General features: G+C 40.3%; 1 protein-coding gene across 7 annotated transcripts in view; it reads left to right on the top strand.

Moving 5' to 3' along the window:
- Window positions 1-18,122, top strand: part of LOC111845161 (TANK-binding kinase 1-binding protein 1) — an 81,719-nt gene that overhangs the window by 57,936 nt on the left and 5,661 nt on the right. For all 7 annotated transcript variants that reach the window (XM_023814357.2, XM_072712469.1, XM_072712468.1 and 4 more), the window contains 2 exons: window positions 15,092-15,207; window positions 17,047-17,765. In XM_023814357.2, coding sequence (XP_023670125.1) covers window positions 15,092-15,207; window positions 17,047-17,765 — 835 coding nt within the window. The remainder of the gene's footprint in view (window positions 1-15,091; window positions 15,208-17,046; window positions 17,766-18,122) is intronic.

Genomic DNA, 18,122 nt, shown 5'->3' with positions numbered 1-18,122 from the left:
AATTATTATTATTATGATAATGAGGATAATATGAATACAATGATAAAAATAATAGGTTAATATTGCAAAATATAATAATGTAGGCTATAAATTTGTTTTTTATTTTGTAGAGTTGTTATATAATGTGGCACTATTACATAATGCATTGTTACAAAGTTACGAACAGACACAAAAAGGTGTCGACAAATCACTTGCTTTTGCTCAATATCATCTCTCTGGAATGCAAAATACTGGTATTTCCATACAAAGGAAGACAATTGTCTTTTCATAACCAGTTCTTGTTTGCTTTTCTCCTCTTCACTCATTTTTAATTTCTCGCTTACACACGCGCCACATGGTCTATGAGTGAGTCCAACAGCAGGGACGAGAATGATTGTCTCAGAGAGCGTGTGCAGAACTCATGAAAAGCAATGAAAAGCAGTGACTGACAGCCCTGGTGAGTATTTTTATATATGGGTCAGTGACAAATAAGGTTTGGCAAAATGAGCAGCTCAGTCTTTGTTTGATAAAATGTACGTTTTATTTAAATTTTGGTTTCATGTAATTTGAAATGGCATTTGCACCATTTTTTAAAGGTATGACTGAATGCACCTGAACATGTCAAATGGTGTAACCACAAAGGAATGAGGAAATATGAAATATTCCATGCACCTAGACTGTAAATGTACTTTAAAAAAACTTCATTTAAAAATATTGCATAAAACAGATTTTATTACCATTATCCCAAAATTGAGATTTTATGCTATTTTTTTGCAATATTGAGTGGGACATATGCTGAAAACACCTCTGCTTACTAAATAATCTTTGACAAATTATATTAAAAAATTGTTTTAAAAATATTATTACACTGCATTAGAGGATTAAATTTTATTCCACATTAACTTTCCTACATTATCATATTTTTAATGAAAAATACTGGTCACACCAATTGACACAAACCAGTCACACCGCATGACCATTTTCTTCTATAGTCAATGGCCATTGCTTGTTGAAGACACAGAAACTGAAAATCAAGTGTGACAGTCTACAAGGTCAGCTGACCTTATTTGATTTGATTTGAAATCAAACATCTAACAATGAAATTATAAATTCATGTCTTATATTGTGATTCCAGTTAAGAAAAATATCTAGCAACAACAACTCAGGTTAAAAACATGCCTGTGTGTTTCTGTCTGTGTCTGTCTATATGTGTGTATGTCTCTGTCTGTATGTGAGCATTTGTCTGTGTATGTGTTTCTTTCTGTCTGAGGCCCTGTTTATACTTGGTTTTAAAATGTGTCTTGAGCAATTGGATGACAAGTGGACAGCACAAAATCCAAACGTAAAGAATATCATAATAATATAATAAGACTTAGGGCTGTTTTCGACTAAGGATTCGTTCGATTTTGCCGTAGTCGACTGATAGTCGAACCTTTTTTTTTTTTTTTTTTAGATAGCAGCTAGATTTTTTCCATTTCAAACAAAAGAGTTAAAAAAAACTAAAAGAAAAACATGGTGTGTAACAAATACCTTTTATTCATTTAAAGCCAAATTCACAATCAGAATCTAGTGATCCCGGAAAATAAAATAAAATAACTGTCGTATTGCACAGCCTTGTATGCAAGGACAACATAAGCCCCTAGTGATTGTGACGTTGTCTACGTATAAGCCCGTATAAAGGATAGACATGTTTAATGAGGAAACTAACTGCGCAAAGTCATGCACTTTTTATCTAGACGTCTGAAAAATTGTTTGAATCTCCGGTCTCAAATGAAAAAAAGTTGCACAGAAGGACCATTGTCAGCATCAGCTCAAGTAAATGGTAACCACGCTTTCGAACAAACACTTTTCTCCGCCATGCATTGTTCTTAGCAGCTCTGTGTCTCCGAGGACGGCGCTGTCTGTGATCAGGGCAGAGTAACGCAACTCTCACACACGCTGCAGTATTTGAGAGCTGCCTGCTCCGCCCCACACACTCACAGAGTGAAACTCTCCGACACAAGAAAAAAACATAACTGATAACATCGGGCTGATATGGTAATAATTAAAATGTTAACAATTAAAATGATTTTTAACGATTAAAAAACGTCTGTGAGCCCACCAATAAGCGCACAAAACGAACTCTATTAGAATCAATGATCCTTAATGTTACCTGTAAGCTACAGTTGGTTGAAGGCTCATTATCATTACCCCAGTTCCCAATAGCGTAATTCGTGTTTTCTTTTAAAGCAACATTTCATAGCAAACTACTTAAATAAACAGGTCATTGAAAGATCAGAATTTAAGCCTTACCGTTTTATCCCAGGACTCTTCCAAAACTTCTGGCTGTGGTCCTGCACAAGGCAGCATGGGTCACGTGTTCCACAGCAACAATAACACTGGGCTGCCCGCAGACGTGCCTGTCTGAAAATCGGCGTAGTGCACTCGGATATCGGCCGATGCCGATACATTAAAAAATGCTAAATATCGGCCCGATATATCGGCCGGCCGATATATCGGTCGACCTCTAGCTGCTTCTCATTGGTTACATAACACTTTCCTACTATTCGACTATGAGGTTCATAGTCGAATCAGACGTCTACGAATCGAATCGTCGAATCCTCGACTATTAGAAGTCAGCCCTAATAAGACTCATTATAATCTGATTACTCAAACCACTTGCCGAGGAGGTCTGGGACACATTTGAGCACATATCTTTTGTAGTGTAAAAAATAATGCGTCCTGATGCATCCTGGACAAGGATGTCATAAGAAAATATGTCATCAATGCAGGACATGGTGGTGGTTTTGGTGACAGAGTCATATGTAATATCTGTGTGTGGGGCCATTTGACCATCTAGCTGAAGTGACATGGGCAGTAATGAAATCTGAACACAAGTGGCCAGCTGGACATGATAGATTCTTGGAGATGCATGATAGACACACATGTAAATGGCCATGTGTCTTGGCTGCCCACTTATGATCCAATGGGCCATTTTAAAACCAAATGCAAACAGGGCCGCTGTGTCTGTCCGTGTGTCTGTCTGTCTGCTTTTGGGTGTGTAAACTACGTTTGACTTCTTTTGGCACGGTAATTGGCCCTAGCAACTTCTTCCTTGCTTGAAAGTGCCATCTATTATGCAAAAGGAAGCTCTGTTATACTATATTACTTATGAAATAGCAGAAATTTAAGAAATTGTATTTACAGATGTAAATTTTAATCTTTGAGTAACATTTCTCCTATCACTGAAATATTGGTCTTTTAGGTCTTTTAAAACTACTATTCATGTTCAGCAGTCACTGTTCACCCACTTCATTTTGCTATGTTATGAAATTATGTACATATATTACATTATGTATTGCTGGAAAGTGTAAGTGAATGGAATTCAAATATGCATAAAAGATAAACATTTATAAAACACCAAGGTCGTAAACATAATCATTTTGTTCTAGCCTTACAGAGCTTTGATAATAATGTTGTGGATAAATCACGTTTTACAAAAATGTAGCACTGAACACTTGAAAATAGTTCCATATAGTAAGTTAATTCATATTACATTTACCTACCATCATAAACTAGATATTTGACAAAATTGACTTCAAACAGAAAGGCTTGCAATAGGAGTTAAATAGTGTAACCGGTTAATTTAAAATCAAGTTTGACAGGCATTATCAGGGACACTTATGTAAGCACATGGCCTTGTATGAATTTTTCAAACATAATATTTAAAGTAATTTTTCATAATTATGATGAATTGTCAGTTTTTCCTGTGGTCATACCATTTGACATGTAAACTATCTAAAGTATATCTAACCATACCCTAAAAATGTCAAATTATCTGATATTTTAAAGAGCGTTACTCTTGGCATGCAGCAGTCAGGGTCATCAGAGGTCCTTCTTTGTGATATTATTTCCCATCATATGGATTTCTTGCACAATAGGAACAAAACAGCTCCTTGAGTGGTGGTTACACCACCTTGACACTAAAGGAAGTTGCCCTGATTAACATGAATCACCAAATTAATTACAATATTCAGAACAATGGTTTTCCATTAACCAGGGTTTGAGTCTCTGCCTTAGCTCTTTGTGTGAGGAGTTTGCATGTTCTCCTCATGTTATTATAGATTTTCTTCCAGGTACTCCAGTTTCCCTCCACAGTCCAAAATGCTAAGGTTAATTTGAGTTACCAAATTGCCTGTAGGTGTGCATGTGTGAGTGAATGGTGTGTGACTGTGCCCTGCAATGGGTTGGCCCCCCATCCTGGGTTGTTTCCTGCATTGTGCCCATAGCCTCTGGGATAGGCTCCGGACCTCCACGACCCTGAGTAGGATAAGTTGTTACAGATGATGGTTGGATGAATGGATAGATGGATACTTCTAATGTAAGATTATGGCAGACCTGTTGCTAGGGTGTTTTACTGAGAACCATTTTCAAGCAATTTGGTACCAAGTTTTTACGGTTACACTAGATTGAATTTTTTGCCATCATCCCCCAAGCATTTTCTCAAAATTGATGCAAACCAGAAATTTTAGACTAGGTCCTCAAAAAATAATATATGCAAGTAATTTACAAGTTTGTTTTTAAATTTCAGTGCCTTTAAATTTAAATTTAGTCATCAGTAATGTGTCTGTCTGCGGAGAGAATATCAACCGCGTTGAGAGGTTCACGTACCTCGGCAGCGACATTCATGTCTCTGGTGACTCTTCCTATGAAGTCAGCAGATGGATTGGGAGAGCATGGGGGGTCATGAGGTCGCTGGAAAGGGGTGTGTGGCGCTCCTGATATCTTTGCAAGGGGACAAAGGTCCAGGTCTTTAGAGTCCTGGTGCCCCCTGTCTTGCTGTAAGGCTGTGAGACATGGACACTATCCAGTCAACTGAGACGAAGACTAGACTCCTTCGGTACTGTGTCTCTTTGGAGAATCCTTGGGTACCGCTGGTTTGACTTTGTGTCGAATGAGCAGTTGCTAGAGGAGTCCTGAATGAGGCACATTACCTGCATTGTGAGGGAGCGTCAGTTACGGCACTATGGCCATGTGGTGCGTTTCCCTGAGGGTGATCCGGCTCGTAGGATCCTCATTGCTGAGGACCCGAGTGGCTGGACCAGGCCAAGGGGACGCCCACGTAACACCTGGCTACGGCAGATGGATGGCCATTTCCAGAGAGTGGGACTGGACCATGTATCTGCATGGGGGATCTCCAGTCGTGATCCTAAGGAGTTTTGCTGTGTGGTGAGTGCGGCAACGTGCTGCATCAGCGAATGCTCCCCAACCTGACCTGACCTGACTTAAATTTAATTAAACCATATGGACACAAAAAAATAGCTGAACCTGGTGCAGAACTCTCTGATATACAGGTTGGCCCCTCTTCTCCATCATCTGAAGGGGGGGGGGGGGTTGTCCCTTCATATGGCCTACCTTTTACCCATTTGTAGTGTTTGAGGTTCGTTTTCTTTTCCCCACTTAGTTGAGCCAACCTTCCGTTTTATATATTGTTTTTAATGACACACGGAGAATGAGATTCAGATGTAACGCGGATCATCTCAGTTTTGAAAGGAATGATGTTTGTACCTGTGGCACTGGGTAGTAGAGAGCAAAGATCTCAAATGCTGTTTTGGGGGATCTCTCTTAATGTGGGACTTTATCTTCAGATGCTGGTATATCCCAGATCCTCAACTAGAAAGATGTCAGCCTCACCTCATATTTGTGCTTCTGAAAACATGAAACTTTACATTCCTGTGTGCATTGTAAATTAAGTATTAATTGTGCTTCTATACTTTGCCTAGGGTTTGTCTTAATTTGAACAGCTTCACAATTTGACTTCAGTATTCAGTCAGTGTTCATCTGATTGCAGGGTCAGTGAACACAGAGCCAATGAAAAGTATAGCCTGACCGTTAGGTTCTGTTTATCTCTAGCATGGACACTGGCACCTAAAAGGTACGAATGAAGGGCTTTGATGAATTTTATGTTATAAGTTATAAATCACATTTGCATAGGTATTTGCAGTTTGCATAGTTAACTTTGTTTGAATTAAATGTGAACAAACAGGAAATTTTATCTATAATTGGTGTCTCATCGTGTTATTGTACAGTGTTTTACCAGTCAGCTAAAGATCTTTCTCCCTGCAGTGTCACCTAGCAGTTATAGTTTCTGTGTAAACTGGACAACATTCTTCAGCACTATTTCGGAGAAAAGCATGTGTTGCTGTGCTTTCATGATCAGGTTAACACTGGTCTTGCTTTGTTAGGTCAGAGACCCCAGATTCTTGCAGTGTTGTTGATTTCATTGATTACTTTTAAACATTGCTTTGTGAAATAACCACATGGTTCATTGTTGTTATGCGTATACGAATTGATAAATCTGTGAGTACTGTACGAATTTTCTAACATAAAATACCCTAAAAGTCTGATTTCTTTTCTTCCAATGATATCTTTGAGTCCTGTTTGAGGCAGTTTGTGGGAGAAAACAAAGACATTACTGAACTCTGGTCAGTAATCAACAGAAAAAAGAATCCAGATTTCATCTGTTGAACATGATCTGCAACCTGTATGTCTGTAAATATTTTGACAAAATGGAATATTCAGAATTTGTTTTACCAAACAATATAGAACATATGTGTGATGTCACACAGTCATGTAAAAAATCACTTTTGCAAGCTGAAGAGTCAGTTGACTGGTGCACAGTTTGTATTAAAGCTTTGCCAAAGTCTCGTACGCTGAATCGCACTTGTGCCATAGGCCTTCATACAGGCTGCTTTTGGAGGAATGGACCGTTTTACTTAGGCAAAGATTTGCTGGTGCATTTCTAGTAATTCAACACTTGCTGTGTTTTTTTATTTTATCAACCACCATCTTTGATTCCAGTTGCATATTGAGTCAAGTTATGATAAAAACCAAAGCATTTCACGAAATTGATTGGAGAGATGAGATAAAGGTCACCTTATCAGGAATCTGAGGAAGGTCATCTATGCAGCTGCAGCCTCCATCACACACCATCATCTCCAGACTTACTAAGTAGATGAATAAAAACATAGAGTAATTTTGTAGGGATGCTGGAAGTTACCTGGTCTGTCTATAATTTTACATATTCTCGTCTAATTGGTATTGTGTCATTTGTAAGAGGTTTTTAGGTTTCCTAGAAAAGCAGTATGATATTTTTAGTTTCTTCATGTGACAATAACAAGATGGTAATTAATGATAATCAATGGCTATATTTCTGACCTCTTTTGTAGTACATAACAGACAAGACATCATTCATGGATAAGCTACATAACAAAGTTCAGCTTTTTAACAATAAAAGGTTTTCAAATGATGGTATATCCTTTAAATACAGTAAAGATTTCTCCAAATAGGCTGCATAACATATATTTTTTAATTAAGTGAGACTCAACTTAAAAGGGAAAATAAAGTTATCTTTGTCTCTGAAGTAGTAATTTGCCAGTGACTGACTGAATTTTCAAGTTTAACTTACCAAGTCATTTTTCATGATTATCGTATGTGCTTATAGCAGTAATAAACAATGCTATTGACAAAGTTGATGTAATATGCAGCACTATATATATGAGTATCCAGTGTGAGTTTTTCACATTTGGTTATTTGTATTTTTCAAGGGATTAACTTAACGCGTGTGTGTATGTGTGTGTGTGTGTGTGTGTGTGTGGATTAGGTACTTTTTGCAATCAAAAAAGTAGAAATACCAAAAGACCCGTATTTAGTTATGGGTAGGGTTAAGGCTGGGTAAGGGTTAAGGTCGTCATGTTGGGATTAGAGTTTCCCCCATAGAAACCGATGTCCCCACAATGATATAATTACAAACCTGTGTGTGTGTATGTGTGTGTGTATATTTATTTATTTATTTATTTTACAATCTGCCCTTTAGGTCTGCGTATTTTGTTTTGTTTAGCTGTGAAATTTATATTCCTATATTCCAGTCTGTATGATGTATTAACTTAAGAATGTATCCTGAAAATCTTTACTGTTACTGAGAAGGACATCCATATGCCCTAGTTAATGAACATACTATTTTTAGTGAGCTGTTTACTCCTTGTGTAAATTTAGGATTAGGTTTCTAGTGGATATGAAATGGGACATCCTCCAGTAGAATAACAAAGTAAAAAAAACATTTATTAACTCAATCGTTTCCAAGTCAATTCTAAGCCAGCGAGAGCTGTCCATTAAATATATCATCTATGATGCGTGAGCTACAAGCCCAATAAGATCAATCAACACCACATACACAACAGCGCCCCCGGGCCGGGGCAGGATGGAATAGGGCCTGCATACACTTCTGATTGTATCACTGTTGCATATCTGGCCGATTAGGTGGCCAGATGGGTTGTTATCCCATGACGTCCATGGAAGTTATTTCCTTCCACCTTTTCTCTTCTGACCTTTCACTCATTGCTCTTTAATTCAGCCTCAATTGTTCATTTTGTCGTAAAAAATTTCACAGTAAATTCAAATGAAATCAAATTAAACTGCATTCTGTCAGACACAAAGTATCCCATGGATGCCCCCCCACCCCCCACCTAATTCCTACTCCTCCCAGACCCCCCAACCACTACAATATGTAACCGTCCTATATTAGGCTTCACAAAAATAGCCAAATATTTCAGTACATATATACAGAAATGGTTTTGTACAATTGCTATCATTTGACACAATGTTCAGTTGCTTTAGTCTTTTAGGCCGAAATATATTATGAGGTTATGTAGTATTGCATTTGCGTTATGCAGCGCTGTGTGGCTTTTTTGTTTGCTACAGTACCGTGTCTTGAAATCTGAAGACATTACATGCACATTCGAGTGCTTTCTCTTGCCATTGAACTTTACATACTGTGATGTAGAGCATTGTGATGTTGAAACTGGTGTCTTTGAATTAGTATCAGTTTGCTAATGAAAAATGATCAGTCAGTGACAATGAGAAAGTGGGAACCGACTGTCATTCAGCATTGTGGAGCTCAGGATAATACTTACACTCACATGCTGATAATATATCTAAGCATTTTCACTCTCACGGTTGAAACGATGCTGATTGTACTGTTCATTTTGGTGGCACTGACTAATTCATTGGTGGATTTATTTGCTTTTGAGACATGAGTTAATTGTTGTGAGTACGTTACAGGCTTTTGCAACTAAACCGTAGCGTTGTGCTATATGCATGCACTGTTTTGAGAAATGCTCTTATAGTCTTGAGAAAGTTAAGCATGTTTCATGAAATGTGCCAAAGTAGTCAAGAAAAACTGTAAATGTGACCAGTGAATAAAGAGACATGTAATTATGTTCCTTGTGCATATGTATTTATATATATAATAGAGAGAGAGAGAGAGCATTTTGATGGAATCACAGGACGTATCCTGGTCGGAATCCAAACATTCTCTTGATTTAGCTGTATCTTACAGTACATTTGAAAGCTTTCAAGCGTTTGCAAATATTGCAGAGCTTGTTGATTTTGCACCAGTTTCTGCGATTGCAGAATTGTAAAATCCTGGAAGGGATTGCAAGATGTCTTGTGCAGTCACCCTTTCTGTCCTCTGCTGCCACCTAGCACTGCTGTATCAGTTTTGGGGTGATTCATCTCAAAATTACGGTAAATCGTGTGTAGATTTTCATCCATATGTTTTTGTGAGGCGATAATATGATCCATCAATGATCAAATACAGTAATAAGATCAAAGTTCCTGTGTCTACTGCAGTTAACCTTCCCTTTGTTGTCACTAGGCAGGTTTGGTTCAGTTTTGGCGCGACTTGTCTCAGTATTTCATCAGGTCTACATCTTCGCCAGTGCAATGAGTCTGCTGAAGATCGCTCAGATATTTTTGTTATAGATATCACACTAATACGTTCAAGCTTCAAATCTGCCCTTTTCTTTGCTATCACTATGCAGCACTTTTAATTGTGAAGCGATATATCTTAAAATTTGATCAGTTGCAGCTTATCATCCATACAGTGCTTCTGCAATGGTTGGAAATGATTCGGCAATTTGAGTTAAAATGAGTTATCATGGTAACAAAATCAAGTGGTTGAAGCTGCCCTTCTCCTTGCTTCCACTTTGCAACGTTGCTTCATTTTTGGTGTGATTTCTCACAGAATTTGATCAGTTCCAGCTCATCACCTATACAATGCATCTGCAAAGGTACTAACGAGAAAGTGTCTGCACCGGCAGACCGGTCCCAAAGCCACATGCATCCACCAAACAGGGAATACAATCATGAACGATAAAATACATGCTGATATTCATCTAAGAAGCATCTTCCACTACTACTGTACTTTTGTGTCTATCACTTTTTTTCCTAAGGGTGCACTTCTGCTGTGATATTCCTGTAATAGATTTTCAAACAAAACTTGACAAATCTTAAGTTCCCACCTTGCTTATATGAATATGCATTACGGAATCGACTCCATCTGCACATGGTCATTTTTATATTACTTTCTTACAATTTCACAAACGTAGTTTTATAATATGATGTACAGTAGAACCTTGGAACTCAAACACCTCTTTATTCAACCAACTCAGACATCAAACAGGTCAGTTGAATTTTTCACGACTTGTATCTCGACCGTTACTGGTAAAACTCGTATGGGTCGAGACACGTTCAACTCTACCAATGCAGACCTCGGACGGGTTGGTCAGGAAAAACCTAGCCACAACTTAACTGAAAACTCAGAACAAAACAAAACAGACCTACTGTGTCTCTGATGGGCTGAAACAAAAGCAAACAGACCTTCTGGGATGCTGGTGCCTACTAATCACTCTGTCTTGCAGTACCTCTCGACTAAGTTTGACGTGTGAAAGCTGTGTTTTTATGTTCGATGTGAATTTTTTCGTCCTTTATCTACAGTACATTTAGTGACACAGTAATCATGGTCCTTAAGAAAGTGAGCAGTGATAGCAGTAAACCAAAGAGGAAAGTAGTGAGAGCAACTGCAGAACTTAAAAAGGAAGTTATAGCGAGACTTGAAGGTGGTGCACATGTGTCTGCTCTCGCTTCAGGGTATGGGATTGTCATTTATTTCATGTTTATTGCTTTTGTTTCTGTGCTTTTTCATGTGTGTATTAGTTTTACATTGATCATGATTTTCATCATTAGTTAGGAGGTAGATAAGTTTAAATAGGAAATCATTTGGGGGTCTGGAATGGGTTAAATTCATTTACACTATTTCTTATGGGGAAATATGACTTGGAACACAAACAACTCGACCACCATATGTCCCCCCACAGTGTAATAAAAATCTGTTATTTTGATGTTGTGGGAATCATTTTTCACATCCCCACAAATATCGGTGAATGCAATCAAAAAAGTACAAATGCCAAAAGTCTCGTTTTTTGTTTGGTTACTTATGGTTAAGGTTAAGGCTGGGTAGAGGTTAAGGTCGTCATGTAGGGATTATTGTAGGGAGTTTTCCCCATAGAAATAAATGGAGATTGCCCAGAAAGATATAATTACAAACCTGTGTGTGTATGCGTATATGTTGCTGATCTTGAAGAGGTTTTTCCATCACATTGCCTTTTCCATTCTGGGTAGAAATGTTTCGTCAGAGCCTTATGGAGTACCTCAGAATACGTTGTCATTCTCACTTCCAGGTGAGAGTTGAGTTCTTGGCTTTTGTTGCATGGTTGCCGAGGTTGTTTTTCCAGATGCATAGCAATCGAGAGCACTTGTTCCAGGAGAGGTGAATGATGGGCAAAGGAAAGTGAGGGCTTTCTGATGTTAGACCTGTGATCACATCAATCTTCAATTTAGCTGATGGCTAATGTGACAACTGAGAATTGTTTATCAACTTTAACAAACTGACAGGAAAAAATCCTGACAAATGGTGAGTAGGGGTAAACAGTCTTGACATCAGTTCCAATTATAGCTGTGCCGACAGTTTAGAACCCTTTGGTCCCTTTGGTTCTGTGCACATAACTGGAACAGTAAATTATTTTATACAAGATCAAGGGTCTTCCTTGGGGTCTGCAAAGCCTGACAAACTGCATTGTTGATACGTCAGCCTGTTCTATGCCCTGTGTGGCATTAGCCTCCAACAAATCAGTACATTACTCTCCTCCCTTTCATTTATTCTCTCAAAACAAAGGTTTAATTGTCTCTTTCAACACCAGCTAATTATTGAACATCCCATCTCAGCCTCCTGAAAAATATTTAAACCCCCTGGCTCCCCATTCCTGTAGTGAAACATATTCATGGGGGAGTCCTCCTGTGGAGCAGGAATTGCTCAGGGCAGACCTTATTTATAAATAATTGAATATAACATTGCCCTTTAGTGATAAGGGGACCATAGCCCAGGTCCTGGTTTTAAAAGTTTTGAAAAACCGTGCAAAAATGTAGGAAAGGCTATAAGATAACAGTATGTTGTTGCAGAGTGCTCAATAGCAACATGGGTGTTCCATCATAATAATTTTTGTAAGGTGTTTGGTCGATGTATTTCACTCTGGTTCAGTCTGTACAGAAACCGTACAGGCAAAATGTCTTGTTCACCAGCTCATTACGAGACCACATTACAGTGGCTGGTTTCTGCTCGTTTCAGCTTTCTGCCTCAAATGACTGAGACGATGTGCAGTAGGGTGGCTTTGTCAGTGCATGCTGTGTATGGTGTCGGTCACGCTCTGTGCCCTGGCCATCTCCGCCTTAACAGTGTGTTCCTATTGATCAGACGTGGCCACTGGTTTCCAGTCTGCCTTCACGCAAGCATTTAATTAAATCATCATTCATTATTTTAATCATTAACGTTAATGTAGATCATTTTACCTAATTTACCTATCTTGAGCTTGTCAGGGGTAGAGAGGAAGCAAACATCTGCTCACACTACAGGACCTGGCATAAAAACCCCATTTTTAGACATAAATGTTGGCTGTCTAATTAGGAACGTGTTGCTGTGGTCATTAGTAATAAATGTTGTGTGACTAGAAAAAGTAATTTCAAAACTCTAGGGAATTTGGAGTAAAACCATTAAGGCATAGTTGCTGAAAGTGATTGCTGAGATCTTAAGCATTTCACGGTGTATGTTTTTAGATTTTAGGAGGTTTTTGCAACCTTGCTGCTGTGAATTTTGAAATACAGGACAAAACGGTTGCCTGTCAAAAGCATAGATTTCTTATGTGCTTCTGTGGTTTGGATACAGAAAATAGAAAAGCGGGTAGCTTTTGAAAAGCAAACTTGGAGGCCTGAGTCTCGGCGAATAGCAGCAGGGTTTGGGGCTCTTTGGAGACGACCTCGGCGAATAGCAGCAGGAGTTGGGGCCCTTTGGAGACGGCCTCAGCGAATAGTAGCAGGGGTTGGGGCCCTTTGGAGACGGCCTCGGCGCCGTGAAGCCAAAGAGATGCTTGCAGCAGGGTCCTACTCTGTTTCTGAAAGGAGTTTCTCACCGCTAACGTGGGTTTGTTATGATTCAACTTTCAGACATCGCTCTCATTTTCTGTTCTGCGGCACCGCGCGTTCAATTGGATGAAATAGATCCATGAATGAAGCAAACCGCTCATCTTTCAGCAGATTAACTCATAATAGAAAAAGAGAAACTTCAAGACGACAAATCTGTACTGTCATGTAATGTTCTGATTCTATTTTTAAAAACATCGCAAATAACTTGGTGTTTGTGTGCTAAAGGGGACCGTGATCACCATGTCTGTTTTAGTACAAATTCAACGCGTTTAGTATTTTAATCGTTCAACAAATTCCCCAGAAGTGATATCACCTCCTGCCTCTCATCTCCACAACATGCAAGGAGGTATGGGTCTGGGTCACAGTTTATAAAGGTCAAGTGGAAGATTAGCATAGATACAGGGTTATGGTAATAGCAGAAAAACCTATGCTAATTGTCGACACTTCAAAACACACTTCCAGCCTGAACCAGACTGTCATAAGGACTACATTAGAAATGGAAAACAGAGTTACTGATGCTGAGATTTTCCAAATGATCTCAAGACAAAGCAAAATATACCAGCCAGAAAATGCAGGCTCTGCAAAGGCTAATGGTCATACTAGGCCCTTTTCCTTTAAATGTGAGACTGAATGCCGATCGGGGAGCTTTTCAGTACGAAAGGCCAAACCTTTACAGTTATATTAGCCATTAATGCCTCTAATGTGGTATGGAGAGCAAAATATGGTGGATACATATAAGGGAAGTTCCGTTTCCGTGGCCGCGCCCCCATCTTCAAACCCAAAAAAACCAGTAAGAATGATACACTTGGTTATTTTGCTCTACTTGTTGTTCATGTCTATTTGCGGCCTCTCAGATGTGTGCTGAGCTAGTGACCTCACTGCTAAGCCAGTCATTCCGGCGCAACTGTGTGGTTGTTCGCATCTTAGTCAGACAGAGGAATTATTAAATTTATAATTAGTTAAAAAATATTTAGATTTTGTAACAACACAAAGTGCCTAGTTTTTTCAACACAATGCTTGTTATTTATAGAAAGAATTATTACACAAAGACCATGTATAATAGAAGTCTTTATTTGTTTTTAAGGCATTTGTACAGACTACCGAAAAAGCTCACCCAGTGAGTTTTAAGCAAATGAGCCATGGATGGATACTGTACCTAATATTTAGATTTTGCTTTCAGGACCACAAATTTTCCTCTGTTTTATTTACAATGAAATATACATAATTTTTTATATAAATCCATTTCATCCCTTTACCAAATTGTATTTCCGAAAAACATCCACATTATGGGTTCCTGAATTGCACTAGATTTGCTGTCACCTCAGCGCACAGGAATGAATCTTTTTGTAATGTTTACTGTGCTGAACATAATTCCACGAGCTGCTCTCTTAATGAAGAAGTAACAGGTTTTGGCTTGTCTTGTGTTTCATTGTTAGCTATTAAAGCTGTGTTTCTCAACCCAGTCCTCAGAGACCCCCCCCCCCCCCCCCAGACAGTCCACATTTTTGCTCTCTCCCAGCTCCCAACAGGTATCAGGCATTCTTGATTGGCTGGGAGCTGGGATAGAGCAAAAAGATGGACTGCATAGGAGTCCACGAGGACTGGGTTAAGAAACACTGATTTAAAAAGAGATGTTCTTGGTTCGATAAACCCATTCTTACGTTCTTTCCTCCTTGTTTTTGCCTTGGATGCAAATTATTGTTTGCGATTTTTGACCATGTGCCGGGCTGACATTCACCTGCTGGCCTATATTCTTCAGGGTGAACCTGGCGCTGGCCTACACCGAACTGACGGAGGAGCTGAGTCGCCTACAGGCCGTCAGCGCCAAGCAGAATGAGATCCTAAGGAAAATGTCACAGGAGCAGGCCAGTCCAGGTGAGGTGGCGCCGCGCTCGTCCCACTGTTCAACAGGTTCAAAACCTACAGTTTTGCGTTTCTCGAACTACCGTCTCTGAGTGACCCAGGACATCCTGATTCTGGTTTGCAGATTACTTCCCACCTCGATCAGTGTTCACAGGTAAACAGCGCTTGTGAAGTCGGAAGCGGGGGTGCTGATGCATGCTTGTCAGCCGTCACGCATCTGGCGTGACACTCACGATTTCTGACTCACACGCTCACGCAAGAAATCTTACACCAAATCTGTATTTCACTGCAAACCTAAAATTAGCTGCATCAGAATCATTGGGGCTGTTTGCAAACCCTACAGACTATTCACAAGGTAATGTTACATACTGTACATGTAAATGCATGTGCATGTGTGTGCAAACTTCTTTCGAGTTGAAAATCTCACGCCAGCCAACTGACCAAAGTTAGCAATCCTGCACTTGTAATCTCAATCTCTGCAGCAGAAATCGACCTTCCATTAGCAGTAAAGGAAAAAAACAAACGTATTCCAGCAGCTAATCTCCATTGTTTCACTGGCATGTGTTTTGTTTTGTTGACTGAAACAATACAGCATACAGAAACTAACAAACTGTTACATTTTCTCCTGTATAAGATAAAGAACATAAGCAACCTACCTCTTATCTGTAAGACTTGCACACCTAACCACACAACCACAAAGAATATTTTCTCTGTGATACTGGATACACAACTTGAGCAAGAAGTAAATGCTATGGATTTTTGTTTTTATTTTTGTTTTCTGTGCAGGATACACAATGCATGTTATTTACCTTTGAAAAGGTCATTCCAGAAATGAGTGAACACAGTAAAATAATCTAAGAATACTTTTTATTAAGCTAGAGGAAGATTGCATAGTAAGCCTAGGAAGCATGAAAGCAGTATTAGTGAATGATTGTGTTCAGTGGAAAATGGGTTACAAATGTGCAGCGAAAACCACTGAGGTGTGAGGCAGAAAGCAACATGAAAAAGGCAACGAATTCTGGTCATTCAGCTTACGATCAGTGATCTTTAATACAGGCAGTTTTTATTCACAAATCTCATCACATATGGATGACGAAAAAATTTGAATCAAGGTTTGAATAAAGGTTGGGCTGAAAACTAGGATATGCTGATTGGTCCAAAGTGGAAAAGGAATGCAGTGTGTGAGTCCTCCTCATAGAGTTCAGATTTCAAGCTTTATTGTCATGTGTTCCAGAGTGAATTTTTTGTGCCATGGTTGCAGGGAGGGGGGGGGGGGTGGATGGAGGCATAGTCTCCAATTCTCACGCATCTGGTGTGACGCTCACACTCTCAGGCTCACGCAAGAAATCGTACGGCAAATCTGTTTTTTTCCATTATAAACCTAAAATCAGCTACATCAAAACCGTTGGGGCAGTTTGCAAACCTTATAGACTATTTACAAGGTAATTAGACTGTTACATACATGTGCATGTATATACAGACTTGTTTCAGATTGAATATGTCACTCCAGCCAGTTGGCAACCCTGTGCACAGGACTGTAGCACAATACAAGAAAAACAGCAGAATAAGCAGTTCTAAATATATATAATATAAATAAATGCAGTGGGGATAAGGATGCAAACAGATTGTGTAGTTATAGTGTGATTTATTGTCTGTGTACTAGGGAGTCTCTAGCAACCAAATTCCTTGTGTGCCCCAGCATACTTGCCGAATAAAGCTGTTTCTGATTCTGAGAGCTGCTTTTTTTTTGCAAGTAATCTGTTTGTTTGAGTATCTTTGGGTTGTTGCCCTCTGTGGTTGACCAAATGTGGCCCATTCTGACCCCATGCCGCCTGTGCTGTGCCTCCCCAGTCCAGCTGCACTCCCCAGTCCAGCTGCATTCCCCCATCCCTCAGCGCCACTCCCCCATCCCTCAGCGCCACTCCCCCATCCCGCAGCGCCACTCCCCCATCCCCCAGCGCCGCTCGCCCGTGCTCCAGCGCCTCTCCCCGGACATCCACCGCCGCTCACCACTTCCCGAGATGACCGACGGCCCGGCGTCCTACTCGTGCCGGCCCACTACCCACCACCTGCGGGCCAGCTTCCAGGGCCGGCGCAGCTACTCCGAGGTGGCGGACCCCTCGGCCTACCAGCGGCCGCCTCGCTTCACCCTGGATCCGGTGTCCACGCTGCCCAAACCCCGGCCCTATGCGGAGGGCTACGTCAAACAAGGGGTTCCCCAGCCTGGGCCCCCAGGGGGAAGTGGGGGTAGCCTGGCAGGAAGCCCCCGCCACAGCCGCGAGCCTCCCTTTCCCATCTCAGAGGTACCCCATCTGCGTTTTGATCCGCCTCCGGGTCCCGCCCCACTGCTGCCCCCGGCGCCGCCGCAGTCCTCCGAAGACGAGGAGGAGTGGGCCTGTGCCCACTCCAGCAGCCCCCCACGCACCCTGGGGGCGTCGGCTGCCACATCCGCTGTCCGGGGGCCATCTTCCTGCTCAGCTTTTCCGATCCCCACAGGGCCAAACACTCTCAGCTGCCATCCACCTGGCTACATGCACGCCGATCACGCCCAGTCTTGGCCCTCCATCAATGTGAGTCATAGAGCGCAGATTATCCGGAATTTTCTTTGATACGTTACTCCGGAAAAAGTACATCTGCATGAATTAGGGAGGCTTAGCTGCGTCACTTAAACACCTTTTTCTTGCTCATAGAGATGCCAGTGTTAAGCTGAAGTTGTTCTGAAAGATGTTGAGAATTACGTATTTATTTCTGGAAATGCAACATGCAGTTTTGCAAAACAAATGAATTTAGTATTTTGATTAATTCATCAAAAGTAGTGATTCGTCATGCTGCTAATAACCCAAGTCTGTTGAGTATTTATTCAGCAAAACCTTTGCTTTTCCACCCTTCTAAAAGTAATGAACAAAACAGAAATGAAACCTGTGAGA

This window comes from Paramormyrops kingsleyae, chromosome 5, assembly GCF_048594095.1.
Source record: "Paramormyrops kingsleyae isolate MSU_618 chromosome 5, PKINGS_0.4, whole genome shotgun sequence".
In the NCBI taxonomy this organism is placed as follows: Eukaryota; Metazoa; Chordata; class Actinopteri; order Osteoglossiformes; family Mormyridae; genus Paramormyrops; species Paramormyrops kingsleyae.
The sequence above is the reverse complement of the archived record's forward strand: the minus strand, read 5'-3'. Positions and strand labels throughout refer to the sequence as shown.